We start from the raw sequence: 22634 nt of genomic DNA, 5'->3' as shown, positions 1-22634 counted from the left end.
CCCATTCTGCTCTACAACCCGTCTGACTGAGCGATATTTTCTCTATTCCCCTATGGCCTTTCTCTCCGTATCTCAGCAATTTGCGGGTTTTTCCGCCCGCACACGCGTTCGCACTGACGCCGCGCTCCGCTTCCCTTTCCCGCCGCGGGAGGGCGGGGCCGGGGGCGTGTCCTTCCGCATCAAGCCCCGCCCCCTCCGGCGAGGCCCCGCCCCCTCCGGCGAGGCCCCGCCCCCTCCGGCGAGGCCCCGCCCCCAGTGCCGGCCCGGCCCGCGGGGCCATAAAGCGGCCGCGGCCCCCGGAGCCGTTCCCGGTGCCGCTCCTTTCCCGGTTCGGCTCCGCCCCGCCATGGCCGTGGCCCGCCGCAGGCTGTCCGTGGGGCTGGGGCTGGCCGGGGTGGCCTGCGCGCTCCTGGGGGGCTGCCTGCTGCTGCTGGGGCCCGTCATCATCCGGCAGCAGGTCATCAAGGTCAGCGCGGGGGGCGCCGCGGGGCCGCGGGGCGGGATGCGGGCGAGGTGGCGGTGCGGAGCGGGGATGTGGTGCGGGTGGTGCGGAATCGGTGCAGCCCGTGTGCGGGGCTCGGTGGCGGTGCGGGGCTTGGTGCAGTCCGTGTGCGGTGCGGGGCTCGGTACGGGATACGGGCTCGGTGCCGCCCATGTGCGTGCGGGGCACGGTGCGGTGCGGGATGCGGGGTCAGTGTAGCCCATGTGTGGGGTCGGGGTCTGGTGCAGCCCGTGTGCGGTGCGGGGATCGGTGCGGGATGCGGGGTCGGTGTAGCCCGTGTGCCTGCGGAGCTCGGTGCGGGGTCAGTGTAGCCCATGTGCGCGATGCGGTCTCGGCGCAGCCCGGGTGCGGTGCGGGATGCGGGGTCAGTGTAGCCCATGTGCGGGGTCGGGGTCAGTGCAGCCCGTGTGCGGGGTCTGGTAAAGCCCGGGTGCGGGGCTCGGTGTGGGATGCGGGGTCAGTGCCTGCGGGGCTCGGTGCGGGGTCAGTGCAGCCCGTGTGCCTGCGGGGCTCGGTGCGGGGTCAGTGCCTGCGGGGCTCGGTGCGGGGTCAGTGCCTGCGGGGCTCGGTGCGGGGTCCGTGCCTGCGGGGCTCGGTGCGGGGTCCGTGCCTGCGGGGCTCGGTGCGGGGTCAGTGCAGCCCGTGTGCCTGCGGGGCTCGGTGCGGGGTCAGTGCCTGCGGGGCTCGGTGCGGGGTCAGTGCCTGCGGGGCTCGGTGCGGGGTCAGTGCCTGCGGGGCTCGGTGCGGGGTCAGTGCCTGCGGGGCTCGGTGCGGGGTCAGTGCAGCCCGTGTGCCTGCGGGGCTCGGTGCGGGGTCAGTGCAGCCCGTGTGCCTGCGGGGCTCGGTGCGGGGTCAGTGCAGCCCGTGTGCCTGCGGGGCTCGGTGCGGGGTCAGTGCAGCCCGTGTGCCTGCGGGGCTCGGTGCGGGGTCGGTGCAGCCCGTGTGCGGTGCGGGGCTCGGTGCGGGGTCGGTGCCTGCGGGGCTCGGTGCGGGGTCGGGGGCCGGGGCCGGTGCGTGTTTGCCTGGTGCGGTCCCGGGAGCCGAGCGCTGGAGGTTTCTCCAGTGGCGGTGTCGCTGCTGCAGCTCTGAGCAGCCTCAGGCTCCTCTTACTCCGGGCTCGGGCTGTTCCACCCTTGGTGGCAGCAGATGTGCCCGGAGTGAGCAGGTTACCTGAGCCCCACTGGTTAACGAGCGCTCTTTGCATCACTAGAACTGGCTGGGGATGCTTGGCAGAGCATCACCCTGAGCACCCTCCCTTCCCTCCTGCCTCTACCTGCAGCACCAGTTATTCCTTTCATAAGTATGTGAGCAGACTGCCGGGCTCGCACACGCTCCGGTGAGATGCTTTCCCAGCTGGAAGCAGGGTGATGTGCAGGAGCCTTGTGCATGGAGCACCCCCAGGTTATCCTCTCTCCTAGACTGAAAGCCTGAAGAGTTACTTCTCTGAAGACCTGGGTTATCCACAGGAGAGGTCCTGGGGCTGAGGAGGGTTTGTCCCCACGGTGTGGGGCTGTGGATGGAGTTGTTGGTCTGTTCAGTGGCTGCAGCACAGTTTTATGAACCAGCACTCCTGTCCCTGCTCCTGGGACACCCGCTGTAACATAGAGCTCATCCCCACATTTAACCAAACCTTTTTGTCCCTGTCCAGGGCAGATGTCCTCCCTTGCCTTGGCCTTTCTCCAGGCTTCCACCTACCCAAATCAGCCCCTGAAAATTTGCTTCTGATGAAAGAGGTGAACAAACACCCCAGAGCCAATGGCTGGCGTTGTGTGTGGCGCAAAGTCTCTGCCGAAAATGACCTACTTAAACATCCCCCTTGGAAGTGCTGCTGGCTGGGCAGAGCCTGACAGTCCTGTCCATTAAACAGCAGAAAGTCTTTGTTGGGTTTCAGGCCATCAGGAACTGGAGCCTGCAAATGAAAGGCTGAATGGCCCCTGTGGAACAGAAATGACTTTTTTTTTTTTGGTGCAAAAAACCTTTCTGCTCTCTTTTTAGCCAGTCCTGATTCTTTCAGCCTAATTAGCTAAGTCCTGGTAATTGGCTGTGAGAACAGAAGATGAGGCAAAGATTAACCCTTGGTTGAGCCACGAGGGCTTCACCTCAAGCCCTTGATCTCCACATCTTCAACATGATGCAAAATTGCCCTGAGCTTGTATTTCTTCCATTTCACATTGAGCCTAATAAGCCTGAGTGATGGTGGGTGAGGAGAAGCATTCAGGCCCTCACTGAAACTCCCGGGTTGGTCCTCAGAGTAGTGTGGGTGAGAGGAGCTTGAGGGGCTGGTAAAGGCTGGTTTGCCCATCCTGGCTTCCTGAGCTCTGTCAGGATGGTGTACCCTGATGGAAAAGCCCTCAGCTACAGAGAGCTGGCTGTTTCAAGGATATCTGTGGGTGAAGTCTGCAGGGAGAGACGTGGGAAGCAGGGAGCTTGGAGCCTGTCTCCTGGCCCATCTGCACTGTGGGCTTGGCCCTGCAGAACTTGGGGACGTTGCTTTTCTGGCATGTCACAGACCTTGCTGCCTGAGGTACGAGCTTGCACACAGTGAGGCTGCATCAGCTCATCCCTCTGCCACCCGTGGCTGCTCCACCCGGGACCTCTGATGCTGCCCTGGGTGGCAGGAGCCATCCTGTCCTTGCTGATGTTAGCAGGGTGAGGAGGAGGCTGCTGAGAGGATGTGCAGGGTGAGGTCTGGCTGATACCTGGCTAAACTGCTCCTCCCAGTCTGCAGGGGAAACCTCAGCGCTCAGTTTTACTGAGCAGGGTGCCTCCCTCCTGCAGGAGCAGGATTTGGGTGCTCCTCTGCTGCTCTTCTGGCCCCATCTGGAGTAACCAGTTCCTTTCAGTTCCTGGGGAACAAAGATCAGCCTGGTCAGGAGGGGTCAGACAGCTCAATGACCCTTTACAAACCAGCTAGTTGACTAACACTCTATTCTTATTTCAGACGTAGGGGCCGTGTTTGTTTTGACCTAAAAGCAGGTTAATTTTGAGGGTAGCCCTTAGCAGCACTGTGGAGTACCTTGAGCTGCTGTGCCCAGGTGGGATGGAGCTGGGAGAGGCAGCAGGGAGCTGGGATGCAGCTCCATCTGACTGGGAACTTATTATAAAAACAAATGCATATGCAACAAGTGGTCAGGGGAGTGTGAGACAGAACGGGCAATTAAAGGAAATGAGATGTTCTTGGTCATAATCAGTTTGACACCCGAGAGTCAGGGCTGTAAAAAAGCAGACTAAATAAAAATCTATCCTATTTCTGCTTCTTTGCCATGAAATCCTTGAGGCTGGCAAACTTAGAGCAGCATGTGGGCATGGAAGTGGTGGTGGGGAGGGTTAGAAGGTGAGATGTTATGAGGAAACCTCTCCTCCTCTGCTCCCTGTGTCAGCAGATAAATGCCCGGTCAGATGGAGCTGCACCAGCACCAAACCCATGTCTCTCCTGCTGGTGGATCAACCCCACTTCCAACAGCCTGGATCACCTCAGCAGGGACAAGGATTTGTATTTGCAGAAGAAATTGTTGTGGTGGAACACACCCAAAGTAAATGCTCAAGAAGGAACAAGCTCTTTCCCCTCCTGCAGAGCCCCGGGGGCAGGGAGGGAGTGGAGGCAGATGTGCCAGGCCCTGAGCTGAGGAGGGCTTAAGCTGTCTCTGAGCTCCCGCAGACATTTCCCAGCACCCAGGAGAGTGATATGGGAACGATTGTGCCTTGCCTTTGACCTGCCTCATGATCAGCTGTGAGTCAATGCAGGTTGGCAGCTCAGAGGTGTGCTGTGCTGTGCTGGTGGGACACAGCTGGCTTGCCATCCCACTTCTCCCTCTTATTTTTTTTTGGGAATTTAGTTGTGAATTTAGCTGTGCCACTTCTGCTTGCTTGCTTTTAGCTGCGTGGAGCTGCCAAACCCATGAGTAAAGGCCTTTGGGACAGGGTTGTTTCTGCCAGACAAGTAAAACAGAGCAGTGAATAATTCAGAGCCAAGTCTCCAGCACATCAAAACACTCAGAAAGCCTCTGGGTAGGATTAGGAGAGTTAAGCCTGAATAAATAAACCAGCATATCTATCCTGTGGCATAAACCTGACGCTTCTGCACCACACAGGAGTTCTCCCTGTGGCTCTAGCTGGGTTTCTGTCTGCCAGACACACCTGGATCCTCTGGAGAACTTCTGTTCTAGCTGCCACCTTCACTGAGCTGAGTGTGGACGTGTTCATCTGCAGCCACAGAGCCCAAAAATTTCTGCAGTTGTGCCCCCCTTTTTATTTTTGATTTTTTTTTCCCTTTACAGAACGTCAGGATCAACCCCAGCAGCATCTCCTTCCAAATGTGGAAAGACATCCCTGTTCCTTTCTACCTGTCAGTGCATTTCTTCGAGGTGCTGAACCCCAAGGAGATCCTCCAGGGAGCCAAACCAGTGCTGAGGCAGCGTGGACCCTACGTGTACAGGTCAGGTATCACTCGTGGTCCAGCCTGGCCACTGTGCTGCCTGCCAGGCTGCTGGCTGCCTCCCCTGGCAGCAGGACGTGGCATCAGCAGGCCTGCTGAGAGCCCAGGGGGACACTGGTGACCCAAAATGTGCTCTGATGCTGCTAAAGACACACGTAGGACCTCTGGCCATTGAGACAGTGAGGTTGGGGTTGTGGGGCTCAGTGTTTTTCTCCCTGTTGGGCAGGCAGACCTGACCAAATGTGGGTGTGAGGGGGTCTTGGTGTGGTGGTGGGTGACCTTATCTTCAGAGTGCTCTTCTCTTATCTTCTTTATGCATTCACAAGCCCAACTCTTGAGCTGGAGCTGCCTCAATATCAAGCTTCATGGGGTCAGCCTGAGTCCTGATCTCAGTGAGACCCAGAATGTCTGGTGAGTGTGGAGAACAGCCTGGAGCAGTGCCCCTGGGCCAGCCCCACACACACAGCAGGGCTGGGGCTGAAGCCCAGGTGTTTCAGCACCTGAAAGAGGAAGCAGGGACTGATGCTGAGTGGAGCACGTAAGCTTCCCCATGAACAGTGATCTTCAATCTCTCAGTGCCTGCAGTGATGTGGTCGGGTTGAATCAGCAGCCTAAGCGAGCTCATGTGGGGAGATTACAGCTTAATCCAGAGCTCTTGGGGCAGTGTGAGGCAGTATGCAGCCTGCAGTGGGTGCAGTGTGTGTGCCCTCGTTTCCCCCTTGTGCCTTCTGTACGCTGCCATCTCGTCTCTCTCTCGGCTTGGGGAAAAGCTTCACTCGCTGGAAATAAGAATAAACAAAGGGGCAAAGCTTATTAGTGTCCTTGTGTTCCTGCTGAGCAAGATTAGTGCCCTTCCCTAATGTGGGCTGTAAAACAGAGGCTCCACAGTGAAGGACTTTGTTTTTTGTGCTGGTTAGAGCTGAGCTTCAGCTCCTCCAGGAGCAGGAACAGGCTTGTGATGTTGGGGACAACCTCAAACTGCAGAGCACTGCAGCCTGAGGAGCAGAAGGTGGTGTGATTTTAGCCCTGAGGAGCAGAAGGTGGTGTGATTTTAGCCCTGAGGAGCAGAAGGTGGTGTGATTTTAGCCCTGAGGAGCAGAGGGTGGTGTGGTTTTAGCCCTGAGGAGCAGAGGGTGGTGTGGTTTTAGCCCTGAGGAGCAGAGGGTGGTGTGGTTTTAGCCCTGAGGAGCAGAGGGTGGTGTGATTTTAGCCCTGAGGAGCAGAGGGTGGTGTGATTTTAGCCCTGAGGAGCAGAGGAAGGTGTGATTTTAGCCCTGAGGAGCGGAGGGTGGTGGGATTTTTAGCCCTGAGGAGCAGAGGGTGGTGGGATTTTTAGCCCTGAGGAGCAGAGGGTGGTGTGATTTTAGCCCTGAGGAGCAGAGGGTGGTGTGATTTTTAGCCCTGAGGAGTGGAAGGTGGTGGGATTTTAGCCCTGAGGAGCAGAGGGTGGTGTGATTTTAGCCCCGAGGAGCGGAAGGTGGTGTGATTTTAGCCCTGAGGAGCAGAGGAAGGTGGGATTTTAGCCCCGAGGAGCAGAGGGTGGTGGGATTTTAGCCCTGAGGAGCAGAGGGTGGTGGGATTTTAGCCCTGAGGAGCAGAGGGTGGTGGGATTTTAGCCCTGAGGAGCAGAGGAAGGTGTGATTTTAGCCCTGAGGAGCAGAAGGTGGTGGGATTTTAGCCCTGAGGAGCAGAGGGTGGTGTGATTTTAGCCCCGAGGAGCAGAAGGTGTGGAAGGTCAGGCTGCCCTGAGCTCAGGAGCAGATCAGTGTGGAACATGTGGCACCTTGGCTGGTCCTCCCCTGCCTGCAGGTTGTTCTGGTGTGTGGGTTGCTGTGGCTCTGCGTGTCTGCGCACCTCTCTGATGTGGCTGGGGCCTTCCAGTGGCTCTAGGTGAAACAACAGAGAAGATTTATGTTTTGTTTTGACTTTCTTGGGGCGTGAATTGGGAAGAAAAACCACTTTGTGTCTGCAAGACTCGGGGATGCCCTCTGCTCCTGTCAGACCCTAAGCCTGGCTGGGGTGGGAGGTTTCTATCTGTTCACACCTTCCCAGGGGTTTGTTCTCCCCCAGCAGCAAGCCCAGGCCTGTGCAGCCCGTTCTTGCCCCACAGGCTGCAGGGGCTCTGCCTGGGGATGGTTCCCATGATCTCCCATCTCTTTGCAGGGAGTACAGGAATAAAACCAACATCACGTTCCATGACAATGACACCGTGTCCTACCTGGAGTACAGGAACCTTTTCTTCCAGCCCCACTTGTCCAATGGCACGGAAGATGAGTACATTGTTGTGCCAAACATTTTGATGCTGGTAAGTTGCTTGTTGCCTGGGATGGGTTCCACCTTCTGGGTTTGAGGGGAGGGTGGTGATATCCAGCACTGAATTATTCAATCATTTTCTTGTAGGGCTTGAGGCTGATCAGCCAGCGAGGTGGTTAAGCTTATATAATACAATTTTCTGCTTTTTTTGGTGTTAATTGTTCTGTGCTGCTGCTGCTGTTCCAAAACCAGAGTGTGCAGAGCAGCTGGTCTTGAGTCTGCAACCTCCTCTGAGCATCCTGTGGGGAAATCAAGCCTGTGAGCCCTCAACTGCTTTCTTCCCCAGCTGGGGAATAAATGAAGACCCTCAGTCTGTCCAGAGGATTCCTCTGGGGCTAGAGATGTGGGAGCAGCAGAGGGATTTTGGTTAGCACCAAAAACGCTTCACCATCGGTCAAGTTGGGGTTCTCATCCCAGAGCTTTGTTTTCTTTCTCAGGGAGCGGCTGTGATGATGGAAAAACTGCCAGATCTTTTTAGGAAGTTGCTGAGCACAGCCCTGACCTTCCTGAAACAGGAGGCATTCATGAACAGGACGGTGGGGGAGATCATGTGGGGCTACGAAGACCCCCTCGTAAACGCCATAAACATGATTGTTCCTGGCCTCATCCCTTTCAAGGGGAAGTTTGGCTTATTCATTGACGTAAGTAAAATGTGGCTCGGGAAATGCTGAAATCACAGCAGTATTGATCCTGGGCATAGCTCAGACACTCAGCCCAGCAGAAGCTGAGTAGCTGACAGGGTTGGGGCAGCATCAGGCTGCAGCCTTGCTGTGAGCAGCAGATGGAAGAGCCGTTCCTTCTCTGTCTCTGCAGTTCAACAACTCTGATTCCGGGCTGTTCACGGTCAACACGGGCATGAAGAACATCAGTCAAGTCCACATGGTGGATTCCTGGAACGGGCTGAAGCAGGTCAGTGTCTGGCATTGATTGAAAACAGGGTGAGCTGAAGGCTCTGGGTGCTGGGTCAGGCTTGAAGACAAGTTTCTACAGTTTCTGTGATTAAGGGGCTTTTCAGGATGAAATTCATCTCCTCCTGGTTTTCAGTGCCCTCCCTTGCAGTGCTGTTGGAGCTGGTTGCCTCTGATGGCTCAAGTTTCCCCTGTGGCTTGTTTTGAAGTTGTTAAATACTCTTGCTAAAGGGATGCTTCACCCTTCCCTTGTGGAATTCTGCTCCCAGCTAAACCCAGCTGGATGTAGAGATGAGCTTCTGGGGGCAGGTGGATCTTGGCTGTTAACTGGGTGGATGTTTGGCTCAGGGGATCGCTGGGGATGGAAAATAACGTGCTTAAAGACAGGAAAGATGTCTGAAGCTGCTCTGGAAGGAGTGTGGGGCGGTGGCCATTCCGTGCAGGGTGCAGGCTGACTGCAGCAAGCCCCTCCTTATGGGTTCTCCTCTCTACACCTGTCCCACAGGTGAACTACTGGCAGAGCAGCCAGTGCAACATGATCAACGGGACAGCAGGAGAGATGTGGCCACCCTTCATGTCCCCGACCTCCCTGGAGTTCTACAGCCCTGATGCCTGCAGGTGAGAGGCCACAGCTGCCAGCCTGTCCCCACGCAGGTGGCAGGACACCCTGCACACACACACACACACTGGCCCCGTGCAGTGAGGCACAGGGCTCAGGATTTGTCTCTGTAGCTAAAGTTCAGCTGCAGTCGGGGTTTGCGTGTCGCTGCCTCGTTATCAGCATCTTCTGGTGTCCATAAATACCTTCCAGATCACTGGAGAAATCCATCTTGCCCAGTTGAATCAGTACAAAATAACAGATGTGGTTATCTGCTGGAGATAAGATGTGGGCAGCTGGAAGGAGAAGTAAGGGTTGTCAGAGGGAAATGCAACTGTAACTGCAGGACTTTTTCAGCTGACTAAACTCTTTCAGAAGTTATGTCAGGGGGGAAATTCGTGCCACCATTTCCTAGCTCTTTTGTTTTGTTTTATTTTCTCATTTTTTTCCCCTTGTGGTTTTATAAGACACCCTGACCTTAGCTGATCACACAGGGGTAAAAGCAAACATCACTGGCCTCTGTGCCTGAGGCTGGAAGGAGGAGAAGCAGGCACAAAACCCCTGTCCTTAGCTTGGGGAAGAGAATTCCAGCTTTGTAGATAGTGCTGCAAAACAAGCCAAGTGTTGATGTCGAATAGAGAACCACGACCTCTTCAGTGAACAAACAGACAGCTGAGCCAGGCGACAGCACAGGGATTCCTCTGCACAAGGGACACCAAAATGACCCCGAGCCAGGAGTTTACAGGGAAGTTTACCTGTAACCAAAGTTCAAACACATCCCTGTTCCTGTAAAACGACAGAAACCTCTGGAACACAGCATGCCTCCAGGCAAGGCTTCCAGTGAAGGGGAGGAAACCAAGCTTGGTCTGCTGTTGGCACAGGAGGTTTGCTGTGGGGAAGTGGCTCAGCTTCTCAGGCAGTGCTGTGTCTTCTCCCCAGACCTCAGCCTCTGTTCATGCAGGGTCACAAACATCACAAACTGCTTTTCTGCAGGGCCCATCTCTTGTGCTCTGTGCACACAAAGTGCAGCTGGTGCTGACAGGTTTTATCCTGCTGATGTGCTCCAGCAGTCTCTGCCTCCTTGCTGGAAGGTGAGCAGAGGCAAGAGGCACATTTGTAACTGCAGAATGTGCCCTGAATCCCCCATCAGAAGGCTTCTGTAGGAATGAGCATCCCCTTGGCCTGTCCTGGCAGCCCACTGTGACCCACTTACACAATCTGTGATTCTCTGATCTCTGCAAGCCTCACTCGAGTGTGAAGGGAGCAATTTTTTTTGTCCTGGAAACTTGCATCAAACCTGGCCAGCAATATTGCAGCACAACATCAACAGCTTCTAGTAGCAAAGGGGAAAAAAAAATCTTGCTGTGTCATGTAGGGAAATTTTCCACTCCTCTGGCAGCCTGTTGCTGGAGTTGGCCTGTGAAAGGGATTTATCCAATGTCCCTGCCCTGTAACGGAGCACCTCGGAGCCAGGGCTTGCATAAAGTGGGTATTATCTCTTGGAGAGCAGCCCTGGGGATTACTACATGCCTTTAAACAAATCTCACCTGGATATAGCAAACAGACTTCTAAGCCTGTGGTTTCTCTCCCTGCCTAGTCCTGACCAAACCCTTTAGATGTGCTTAAAACATGGAAAGCAAAAGGCTTAAATCCTCCTTCCCCAAAGAGCTGCTCTGAGGGTTTATCTTCATCTCAAAGTCTAAGTTACATTGCAACTGCATCTTATCCAGCCAAGATAAGAACCCATTTCTGGGCTGGGAAAGCTGTTGGCTAACCCTGCTCCCTCTCCACTGAAACCCTTGCAGATCCATGACGCTGGTGTACGAGCAGTCTGGGAAGTTCCAGGGTGTGCCCACCTATCGCTTCGTGGCCCCCAAAACCCTCTTTGCCAACGGCACAGACTACCCACCCAACCAGGGCTTCTGCCCCTGCATGCAGTCTGGCATCCAGAACGTCAGCACCTGCAGGCTCAGTAAGTCCTTTTTCCCCCCTGGCTCTCCTCTAATGGACCAGTGTTAAATTGGAGATGCTACATGAGCTTGGCTGTCCAAAAAAAAAAAAAATAATCCCAGCTCTAGTGGTTTGTTGGGGTGTTGAGAAGTTTCCTGGTGGGCTCTGTTTGCACTCCCACAGGCCTCTCAGCAGTGAGGGAAAGAGGGAGAACTCTTGTGCCTAAAGTTCCTTCAGTGCCCAGCCCCATGAGAGCCTGGCATTTGTGGGAATGCCCAGGGATACAGTGTGGGAGCAAGGAAGGGGCAGCCCAATTTAATTCAATTCAATTTGGCAACTGCCAAATTAAGTGTTAACTTGGGACACTGAGTGTCATGCAAGAGTGGCAGTCCAGCCTGGGTGTCCTAACTAGTGTCTGGGAGCAGGAGTCACACACACTGTGTCCTGCACAGTGATGGGAGAGAGGGAATACTCCTTAACCCTCCCAAATCAACAGAACAACCTGCAGGGAGGGCAGGAGACTGCTGGCTGGGAGGGGAAAAATAGAAAAGCCTGTTCAGAACAAGTACTGCAAGGGCTTAAAACCCTCAAAATAATAATAATAATAAAAACAAAGCTCTTAGGTGGGTGTGGGGAGGAGCTCAAGGTGTCTTTGATCTCATCCAGATGCGCCGATGTTCATTTCCCACCCTCACTTCTACAACGCCGACCCGTCCCTGGTGGATGCAGTCGAGGGCCTGCACCCCAGCAAGGAGCAGCACGGGCTTTTCCTCGATGTGCACCCCGTGAGTGACCCCCCCGGGGTGCTCCCCTCGCCCCAGGGAGCAGCCCAGGCTGTGGGGGGACCCTGCCACCAGCTGCGTGCTGGCACCGCTCCGCTCCCGTGGCGCTGACTGCAGCAGGTTCCAGAGTGCAAAGACTGGGCCAGGGCATGTGCAGATAAAAATGTCAAAGCCATAAACTAATTGAATAATTAGCCTGGCTTCTGGAGAGTTGCAGAACTAATTATAAACATAATTGTTTCGATAAGCACAGTGAAGCTCTTTCCACTGACTCAGGCCTATAACACCAGGAGGTGTATCTGGCAGCAGCCCAGCTGTGCCCCAAAGCTGCAGATGCTCATTGCCATGAGAACTGGCTGGCAAACTCTGAAGACCATGCTGTGGCTCAAGCTGGCACCTCCATTTTTGGGCTGGCTTCTCCCACTCTCTCCACCTGCCCATCTGGGACTGACTGCTTTTGCACTGGGCTGTTGCTGTGGTACACCCCTGCAGCCTGAGGGTGAATTCTCTGATTCACCCTCACTCCAGAGTGGGGCATTTGGGGTGTCCTGAGGTATCACTGTCCCAGCTGCTGAGGGGAAAGAGATTTTGGGATTTCCCACCCACAGCCTGGATCGTGCGTGGTCAGTTTTTTCCAAATGTTCAGTGATGTTTACTCAAGCAAAAAAAAACAACCCTATTTCCCTCCTGAGGTAAGGTAAACTGTGTGTCTTATCTAGGCATTGGGTTCTTATTGCTTTTCTTATCGCAGTTATGAAAATCTAATTAAGTTTATTACAGTATCAAACAGCTACTGATAACAGTACAGTTAACTATATTATCTAGCTGCAGGCTGCTGACTCCAAACAGGGACAGTCCAACAAAAATTCTCTGCTTGTAAAAAATCTGCTGCAAAACTGCAGAGTCATGAGAAACCAAGCTCTTAATGGGTGTCAGCAAGACCAGCTTTGAAATGGGATGTTTTCATGGTCTTTGAGTGTTGCTGGACGGGGTCTGTTGGGTCTGCAAAGTTACTGATGGACTGGTTGGTGGTTCTCTTCCTCTGCAGATGACAGGCATCCCCATGAACTGCTCCATCAAGCTCCAGCTGAACCTGTACATCAAGCACGTGGCTGGTATAAAGTAAGTGGTCACCTCCTGGAGATGTCCTTCTGCCTTCCCTGGGCAGGGAGTTCTCTGATGCTGAGCTCACTGCAGAGTTTACCCCCTCAAAGATGAAGCAGCTTTACCATCACCAGTTGCCTTGTTGCTGGAGCTGGAACATCAGCTGTTCAGTGAGCACGAGTTCCATCCTTTAGCAGTGCAGAGAGTGGCCTGGTTGCTCAGCTGGGGCAGTGTCCCTGTCCCTGAGCAGACAGCTCGTTGTTCCTCCTGGTGAGGCAGGAGCTGCTCACCCACACTCTCAGGAGTCACCTGTGACGTGGAAAGGCAAACCCTGTCTGCCTGCGGGGTGGAGAGTGAAGCCTGTGTCCCAAAGCTCTGGGAAAGCCAGACAGGAGGTCTGTGTCACCAATCCCTGTGCTGCCGGGTGTTAAATACCAGCAAAGGTGGGAGTGTGCTCTGCTGCTTGGGCTGAGGGGCACACACCTGCAGACTGTCCCCGTGGTGCCATCCAGGCTGAGACAGGAACTTCAGCATTCTAAACTCACTGTCACCTCCCTGGAGCCCAGGTTTGGGATGGCACTTACTGCTGCCCTCGGGCAGTTCAACCCCATGGAAGCACAAGCTCTGCTCTGGCATGAAAAGCCCCCCAAGGTGGGAGCAGCAGGGATTGCCACCCCCTTGTGCTGCTTTCCTGGCCACTGTCAGTCTGTCACACGTCCCCTTAGGAAGGATTATGGTGCTAATTGTGACCTCATCAACCGTGAACGTGTTTCTTTTTCAATTTTCTTTCCCTCCCCCAGACAAACAGGGGATATTAAGCCAGTGGTCCTGCCGCTGCTGTGGTTTGCAGAGGTGAGCTGCCTTCCTCTGAGGTTCTGCAGAGCCTCTCCTGCCTCCCCATCACCCAGTGCTGGGGAAACTCCACTTTGGATAAAGCTTTAAGCCAGCCAGACTAATTAAGCACCAACAGAAGGCTTTACAATACTTGGCTGTGCCATTAATCCCTCTGAGCTGAACAAACCCTGCACTATACTGGGTAAATCTCTGGCTCTGCCCTAGATGTGGGGTTAAATAGGGCCCTGGACAGAGCTGCCACCATCCCTGTGCTCGTGTGGGCCAGGGAGTGCAGCCTCCAGCTGTGGGTGCACATCCAGTTGACTCCCACTATTCAGTAAAAGCTTTTTAGCCTGACTGAATCTTGCATAAAACCCCTTAAATTTCTGCTGGGAGGTGGTGGGAGAGGAATCATTCAGCTGGTCTGTCTCAGGCCCTGGGCAGGAGGGAGATGGCACTGACAAACTCCGCTTTTTTGAGCAGAGCGGATCCATCGAAGGCTCAGTCCTAAAGCAGTTTTACACCAACCTGGTGCTGCTGCCCTCGGTGCTGGACTACCTGCAGTACATCTTCCTTGGGCTGAGTGTCCCACTCATTGTCTCAGCAGCTGTTCTCATGGCAATGACTCAGGTAAGGAGCTGCAGACGCCTGGTGGGAAGTGCTGCCAGTCCAATCAGACTCAATCAGACCGTGTCGTTGGGGCTGACAATCTTAAAATGTCTGAGGAAACATTGGCTGATGCCGCCAGCAATCTCCTGATGGGGCCAGGTGCCAGCAGAGAGCAGCAGGACTTCCTCAGCCGTCTTGAAATCGGGCTGCAAATAGAGAAGAGTGAAGCATTTCTGGCTTTTTTTGGTGCACAGCAGTGGTGAAAGTGGCTTCCTGGAGGAGGGGGTATTCCTCAGCTCACCCAGCTGACAAAAATCCTGCTTTTTCAGCCCAGCCCCTGTAGAAGGCAGCAGCAGGTCTGTGCCATTGCTCAGATCTGCATCTCTGCGGGGTCCCGGCATTTTTTGCAGTCAGGACAGAGCCTTCTCCAGAGGATGGAGCTCTCTGAACGCAGCCTGTTAAGTGAAATGCAGTTGCTGTGCTCTTACAGAGGGAGCACAGCCGCTGTGGCTCCTTCTCAGCCCAGCACAGCTTCTGTGTTTCCCTGAAACGCTCTTGATTCCTGTGCAAACTGCTCCAAAGGGGCTGAAAGTGAAACCCTCCGAGCCTTTGTGGACCTTGGAAGGCTGCTGGGAGCTGGGCTGTGGGGCAGGCAGTGGGGTGAGGCTGAGCTGAGCTCTCAGGACTGGATAGAAACCAGCCCAAAACACCCAGTTTGGGGACTGGATGGAAACCAGCCCAAAACACCCAGTTTGGGGACTGGATGGAAACCAGCCCAAAACCCCCAGTTTGGGGTCTGGATAGAAACCAGCCCAAAACACCCAGTTTGGGGACTGGATGGAAACCAGCCCAAAACACCCAGTTTGGGGACTGGATGGAAACCAGCCCAAAACACCCAGTTTGGGGACTGGATGGAAACCAGCCCAAAACACCCAGTTTGGGGGGATCTTTGGCTCCACAGTGATCTGGCCACACTGAGCTCTGTACAAACTCAAGTTCTGGAAGTGGATTCCCACCCTAACCCTGTACCAAGGGGAGCTGATTTAGCTGTGCCCTGCAGTCAGGCTGGCTCTGAAGCTGCAGAGGTCAGGGGCTGCTGGTGGGGAGAAAAGGCAGTGCCTGGGGTGAGAGCAGAGGAGGGGGAGCCTGTGCCAGCCTTTGCTCAGCTGCTCCCTGCCCTTCTTCAAACACCAAACCCACCTCAAACAGTGCCAGGCTTCTCGGAGCGCCACGTAATTGGATTTTAATCAAGTGTACAATTACTTAAGTGACTTAAAACACATGATCCCCAAATCCCCTTGTTGCTCCACGCTCTTCCCTGCAGGCTGGGAGTGATGCTGGAGCCCAGAGCTCAGCACCAAAGCCTTGCAGTGGTCCTGGGGTGAACTGCTCTCCTCCAGCACATGTGAGTGGTTGCTGGCAGACAGACAGACAGACAGGCTGCACTCTGCTCCATGACCCCAGGGGCTCTGCAAAAAGGGCTGGGCATCTATTTCTAACGCCTTATTGCAGCCCTGAGCTGGCATTTCCTCACCCTGCTTTGTGCAAGTCTTAATTCCTGGTATCAAAGAGGTTTAACCATGCTAGAAAGGGTCAGGAAAAAAAAAAGCTGGATTTAAGCTCATTCAAACCAGCTGAATATCTCCTTGTGAAATATCCCAAACCCAGGCGACAGCCAGCTCTATTTCTGTGCTCAGCCAAAAGAGTCGTGAAGTGTTAGAACTTGAAAAAAAAAAAAAAATGAACATAAAATGAAGGGCAGGAAGTGCCCTGACTACCTGGAAAGTGAGTCAAAAGCCTCAGTGACCTTACAAATCTCTAAGAAAGCTGTACCACAACACATGAACTGTCTCCACCTAATGAGCAGATAAGAGGTTGTAAACTGGAAGCCAGCTGCGATTTGCAGCCAAGGTGTGTTCCTCATTTGATTGAAGTGTTGCTGATCTAGCCCTGATTGCTTAATCGTGCACAGTTCTGCCTCCCGAAGTCCCAGGCCATGTCAGAGGGGACACAGAGCGGGGACATTGTCCGCACCTTCACGTGTCTGGCAGCGTGAAGGTTTCCCTGAGCCCAGCTCCTCCCTCTGCTGTGCCTCTGCTGCTGCAAAACACTTCGATCTTAGTCTAGTTAATAGTTCAATCTTAGTCTAGTTGATAGTGGAGCCAGTTTGAAATGCATCTGTTGGGCTCAAAAAAAAAAAAAAAAAAAGCATCATCTTGTACAGTTGTAAAATACTGTCCCTCCCAGACATTGCAGCACTGCTGTTGTGCCCAAAAAGCCCACGTGGTGACACTTTCAAAAGGCAAAAAACAGAGCATTTTAAAACTGGCTTGACACTGAATGAAATCTTCAATAGGACTTAGCTGAATCTAAATTTCGAAATCCTCATTTATAACCGGATTGTAGTCAAATCCTAGTTAGCGATGATTTTTTTTTTTCCCCCCGAAATCACCTCTTGAAAATTGGAACCCTCGTGAAATTCTTGTCCGAGTGCACCATAAACTAGACTGATTGTCTTCTAGGAGAAATGCTCTTTATTTTGGAGTAGCAATAAAAAGAGCTCAGACAGTAATAAGGCAAACCAGGCCATCTCTGCCAAAAATCTGCCTGCGGTTAAGGGGACGGTGTTGCAGGAAGCCAAACTGTAGGTGGGTACCCAGTCCAGGTAACTCGCTTTTCTCTGCTCCTCATCTGATTCAACCTCACTTAAAACCGATCAAATGAAACGTTTGCTGCCCACGTCTCCCAGACGTGCCCTCCTGGCAGAGCTTTGATGGAATGGTGTTGTCTCATGGATTTATTTGGGGCAATTTCAGATGTCTTAATGCTGGCACTTAACAGTTGTGAGCACGTGGTCTTGTTGTTCCTCCTGGTGTAGCTGATCTGCAGCCCTAATTAATGTCAGCAGGGACTGGGGGAAAAGTAGGATTGGTGTGAGGAAATATTTTCTTGGCCTATTTTTTTTCCCCCCATCTCTGAGTGTTGGAGTTCCAGAGGTAAGTGGTTTTTTTTGGATGGGTGAAAAAGCTTGTGGGGTAACAGAGGTGAGTCCAGTGGTGGGTGTCAGCCCCTTCCCTGCACAGAGAGAGGCTTTCAGGAGGGAATTTCTGATGTATAAAATATCTGGGTTTGTATTACAGGAGCACAAAATCACTGAGTCGTTGAGGTTGAAGGGACCTCTGGAGCTCATCTATCCCAATCCCTCTGCTCAAGCAGAGTCACCTAGCTCAGCACCATGTCCAGATGTCTCTTAATGTCTTCAGGAATGGAGATTTTCCCCTTCCCAGGGAAACCTGGTCTTGTTTTTTTACAGTTTTCACAAGACAAAAAAAAAAAAAAGGGAAAAAAAAAAGTATTTTAAAATGTGCAGATGGAATCCCCTGTATTTAAAGTGCCCCTTTGCCCTTGTCCTGGCCACCACCAAGAAGAGCCTGGCTCTGTCCTTACACCCTCCCTTCAGAACTTTGTTTTCAGTGGTAAGATCCCCCTGAGCTTTCTCTTCTCAAGGCTGAACACTCCCAGTTCTCTCAGCCTCTGCTCACATGAGACAGCCCAGTCCCACAATCACCTCAGTGCTCCTTTGCTGGACTCTTCCCCATCTCTCTTGTCCTGGGGAGCCCAGGGCTGAGCCCAGCACTCCACGTGTGGCCTCACCAGAGCTGGGCAGAGGGGAAGGATCACTCCAGGACCTGCTGCCAGCACTCCCAGTGCAGCCCAGGAACCAGCTGGCTGCCTTCAGCTCCGTGTCCCCAAGGTTCAGGTCCTTTTCTGCTGCAGGGCTGGGTGACCTTTAGTGCCTGCTGCTGTGTGGGGTTGTTCACCCCCAGTGAAAGACCTTGTGCATCCTCTTGGGGAACCTCATGAGGGTCCTCCCAGCCCGTCTCTCAGCCTGCTGAGGTCCCTCTGGTGCACCAGCCACTGCCCCAGGGTTTGCAGATCGTTAATAAAGATGTTAAACAGGCCTGGACCCAGTACTGAGCCCTGGTGTACACTGATGGTTACTGGCCTCCAGCTCAGCTCTCTGCTGTTCAGGCAGATTTCAGTCCACCTCGCTGCCTGCTCATCCAACCCCTACTCCATCAGCTTCCCAGGAAGGATTTTATGGTGCCAGGAGCCTGGAGTCCAGGCAGACACTATCCACTGTTCTCCCCTGGGCCACCAAACCAGTCATTTCACCAGAGAGGATCCAGCACAGTGTCCCCTTGACTCCACTTGATGATTGAATTGTCCTTCGTGGCCCTGGAGGTGGTTCCTAGGATTAGCTGCTCCATCACTTTCTCTGGGATGAAGGGAGGCTGAGTGCTCTGCAGCTCCTGAGGTTTTCCTTCTTGATCTTTCTCAAGAGAGGAATGACATCTCCTTTCCTTCAGTCTTGGAGCCAGGACTGGTCAGAGACAACAGGGCCTGGCTTTGCTGTGACATGAGCCCACCCATCCCACCTTGGTCCGTGGATCTGTGCATGTCTAGGTTCCTCAAGTGTTCTCTGGCCTCATCCTCTTCCACCAAAGGTGCATCTTCCTTGCTCTGGACTTTCCCCTGGTTTCTGGGGTCCCCTGCCTCATTCAGCCCCAGGTTGAATGGTTCCTTCCTCTTCTTTTGTCACCTGGGTATTTAGAGAAGCCTTCCTCGTCCTCTGACATCCTTGGTGGATTCAGTTCAGTTGGGTTTTGGGTTTCCTGTCTTCATCCCTGCATGCTGGGAGAGTGTCCCTGTGTTCCTGCCAGGTTCCCTGTCCCTGCTCCCACCTTCCATGTGTTTCCTTTCTGCATTTGTCTTTGGAGCTCCTGGTTCATCTGTGTTGCCTCCGTGGCATTTTTTTCCTGGCTTGGGATGCTTGTTAGGATGGACTGCTCTTGAACTTGGAGGAGGCGAGCCTTGAATATTAACCATCCTTTTTTTTGCTGTATTCCCTCACCTGAGGTCTGTAGGCACTTTCAGAATCATTTTAGACGCATTAAGGATGAAAATTCCTCCGAGATCTTCGAGCCCAAAGTTCACCCAAAGACCACCAATGCCCAGAGAGTCTCCGGGTGTTCTTGGTGGTATCTCTGGTGCCCACCCTGGAGCAGCAATGGGCAGTAGTCAAAGGGTCAGAGAAGCCTCACTGTCCCCCCACAGCACCCCAATCCACATCCCCAGCAGCAGAAGGCTCTGGGTGAGGGGCAGGTTGGTGTCTGTGTCCCCAGCAGCAGGAAGTGACCCACTCCTGTCACCTGCTGCTTCCTCCTGAGGTTCCTGCACTAATGAGGGTCATGGCCCACGTGCTCTGTTTGAGGGCTGGCTCCTGCTCGGCTCTGAGGATGCTGAACCTGTTCTGTAGGTGTGAAAGTGTTCAGGTGAGGAGGAGCTGCCGGAAAGCCTCAGCTTCCACCCTGCCCCAGAGGCTGCACCTCTGTCCTAGGAATGAGAGCAGCTGGGGCTCTCCAGGCTCTCCTGTCCCTCAGCAGGATGTCCCTGTCCCTGTCCCATCTGTGCAGCTCACTGACCGCCCCACAGCTCCTCGGGTTGGGTGTTTGGGTGCTGTCACAGGTGCTGCTGGGCAGGGGTGGGACTCACCTCCCTTTGGTAGGGCAAGAGGTGCAAAAATCTTCCATTTAAGGAAAGGGTCCTTGTTGCTTTTTATCTTCTTTTCTGCCAGAGTCAGGATTAAATGCTCAAGATGGCATTTCGTGTTCAGACTCAGATGTTTGTTAGTTATTATCTATGTTACAGTCTCGCAGCCCCTGAGTTCTGCAGCACTTCAAGCTAACAAAGTAAAAAAAAATGACACCTGTCTCTTTATCTACAAGGCCTTTTAAGAATAAACTGTCCAATTATGAAATGACACCTAAATTATTTTTACTTTTAACCCAATAATCAGCCACCTGTGGCCACAATGTGAATTTTTCTACCCAGTTACAAAACCCCACCCAGACCCATGGAGAAGGTGAAAAAGGATTGGCCTCCACCCTAAAACCTCCATCTTGCTTTATATCTATATTACTATATTCTAAAATCTTAAACTCTGAGTTTTCCACCCTGTGCTATCCCACATTCTATCCAAACCCCACACCCACAATCCCAGTTCTATCATTCAATTTTGGGAGCCTTTTCCATGGTCTCAGGTCACTGCAGTGTTTGCTGGGGGTCAGTGCGTGTGAGCACAGAGAGTCTGGAATTCCCAGAAAGTCTAAAATTCCAAACCAGGTCCTTGGTCTGAGGAGGAGGCTGGGGGTGGGCATGGCCTGGGTGGTGGGGACAGGGTGGCACCTCGGGGTGTGGCCGGGCTGTGACCTCTGTCCCTCCCCTGCAGAGAAGCGGCGCTGAGAAGAGCCCCAGTGGCCCGGGCAGGCAGAACAAACCTCCCCAGTCCTGCTCTGAGACCACACCGCTGCTGCAGGACAGCGAGCCCCCGAGCCAGGACGGTGCTGAGGCCTGAGCCACCCACCCTGGCACAGTTCCCACCCGGACAGGCGTCCCCAAGGGACACGATTCCCAAGGGACACGGCCGCCCTGCGCGTGACACCTGCTTCAGATCCTCTCTGGAAGGTGAAGCGCTGGACAAACTCGGCGTTGACCCTGCACAGCACGGGATGTTCCTGCTCCTCCAGAGACCTCCACACAGTGTTCAAGAGCCCCCTTGTCACAAGAACCCTTAAAGGTCCCCGAGGACCAGCCTGAGCCACTGCGGCCCTTCTCTCCGGTGGAATGAAGATTGTTGCTGACTGATCTGAGAAGTTATTTGCAATTTCGAACTGCCTGTTGCTAGGGATAAAAGGCACTTTAATGGGAGCCTTTAAAATAAATGAGGTTTGTGTAGGTAGCACTGCTGGGATTTAGTGATCTTTTTAAAAGCCACTGTTCATCTCACCGAGTGGGGCACGCGCTTGTCCTGGAGCCACTCACGGTTTTATTGCCACTTGATGTCGCTGGACTGCCCTGCAAATCATTCCTGGGTGCTGTCACTTCAGTGATGTCTCTTCCCACGGTACCTGGAGCCTGCCTGGGCTTGCTCCAGCTTTTGCATGTGTTGGAGAGCAGTGGTGACTTTTAAAGCCCCAGTTGTGTGCCATGACCTCCACAGCGATCCCAGCTCTCAGCCCTGGTGCTCAGTCTCTCCTGGCTGTAGGTGACTGTGTGAGATGAGCCTTGGCAGAAGCTGGCTGGTACATCTGAGCTGTCCCTCAGCTCCTGGCAGGTGTCCCTGCTGTCCAGGATCAGCTCTGGAGTGGCACTGGGAGGCTGTCAGTGGCTCTGGTCACACTGCCTGACCCTGTCCTGGCGTGTTCACGGAGATATTTGTGCTCCTGAGAAGAGGGAAGACGTGCAATCGTGAAAGTAACAATGGCCTTAAGTAGGGTTTGATTAAAGTGTTGCAGATTTCTGAAACGGTGTCTTGGGTGACCTGGGGCTGGATGTCACCTGGGTGGTCTTGGGTCACACTTCGGTGGGAAGGAACCCCAAAGGCCAGCAATATTTTTGGAAAACTGCTGGTGTGTAGTTGTCTACCACACCTGCCTTGGCCACTTCCAGCCAGGAGCTTGGGAAAACCAAAAGTTCCAGTGCTGGAGCATCTGGCAGGGATGAGACAGAGAGGGGGAATCTCTGCTCTGGCTTGGAGCAGAGGATTTCTGTGTGACATGAATATTCTTGGGGGTCTGAAAACATTGTCCAGGACAGGCCTGTGACTTTCTATTGGGTAAGCAATACTTTTATACCTCCATTCCTCTCACTGGGCAGGAAGGGTGCAGGACCTAAACCAAATTCTTCCTGGGCCAGTGCATTCCTTGCTGGGCCAGTGCATTCCTTGCTGGCCATGTCCCGGTCCTGCCGTGGGCCTGGGAACAGCCGTGACAACCAGGTCACCACGGGGAGAGGTGGCACCACTCCCCTACGAGCCTGAAGTGTGTCCTGCAGGTACGACAGACCGGCCGGGTCCCCTCTTGTGGCCACTCCTGGGTTGTCTCCGTGGCACAAATCCCCACGCAGAGTGATTGTTAAACCGCGGCTGTGAGCTCGCTCCGGCCTCGAATCCTCGTGTCCGTGGGCAAACGGCGGCCGGCCGTGGGGCACAGGCTCTGGGGCACCAGAGGATGTCAGCGGCAATATCCACGCGTGGGCTCCCCGCGGGAGGTTTAACGATGTGACGGTGCTCCCTGCAGCCGAGCAGCGATAAAACACGGCAAATCGCCCTGAGCACAGGCCCCGGCGGGTGGCGTTTGTGTGGCTTTAGGAGAAGAACTCGCTCCTGTCCCCGCCGGGGGAACGCGGCGCTGCAGCGCTGCCTGCGGCCACCCGAGGGCGCTGTGGGGCCGCGCAGGCTGCGGGACGGGAGGGGGACACGGGACAGGGGACAGAGGGACAGGGGGATAGAGGGACACGGGGACAGGGGGATAGGGGGACACGGGGACAGGGGACAGGGGGACAGAGGGACAGGGGGACACGGGGGATAGAGGGACACGGGGACAGGGGGACAGGGGATAGGGGGACACGGGGACACGGGGGATAGAGGGACACGGGGACAGGGGGACAGGGGATAGGGGGACACGGGGACAGGGGACAGAGGGACAGGGGGACAGCGGGACACGGGGACACGGGACAGGGGGATGGAGGGACACGG

At 54.3% G+C, this 22634-nt stretch overlaps 1 protein-coding gene across 4 annotated transcripts; it reads left to right on the top strand.

Moving 5' to 3' along the window:
• The first annotated feature begins 280 nt into the window (after positions 1-280).
• SCARB1 (scavenger receptor class B member 1) lies at positions 281-21403 on the top strand. Of its 4 annotated transcripts, none has more exons than XM_066331751.1 (12): positions 281-466; positions 4780-4937; positions 7101-7242; positions 7688-7891; positions 8064-8159; positions 8664-8776; positions 10562-10728; positions 11373-11491; positions 12537-12610; positions 13393-13444; positions 13910-14056; positions 20328-21403. In XM_066331751.1, the coding sequence occupies exons 1-12, from the start codon at positions 347-349 to the stop codon at positions 20451-20453; spliced, it is 1518 nt and encodes a 505-aa protein (XP_066187848.1). In that variant the 5' UTR covers positions 281-346; the 3' UTR covers positions 20454-21403. The 4 variants fall into 4 exon arrangements, with proteins under 4 accessions (XP_066187848.1, XP_066187850.1, XP_066187849.1 ...); XM_066331753.1 differs by lacking the exon at positions 20328-21403 and adding an exon at positions 17176-18158; XM_066331752.1 differs by lacking the exon at positions 20328-21403 and adding an exon at positions 16558-16855.
• Positions 21404-22634: the final 1231 nt, after the last annotated feature.

This window comes from Sylvia atricapilla, chromosome 17, assembly GCF_009819655.1.
Source record: "Sylvia atricapilla isolate bSylAtr1 chromosome 17, bSylAtr1.pri, whole genome shotgun sequence".
Classification (NCBI taxonomy): domain Eukaryota; kingdom Metazoa; phylum Chordata; class Aves; order Passeriformes; family Sylviidae; genus Sylvia; species Sylvia atricapilla.
Note: the sequence above shows the minus strand (reverse complement) of the source record. Positions and strands in the feature narration are given on the sequence as shown.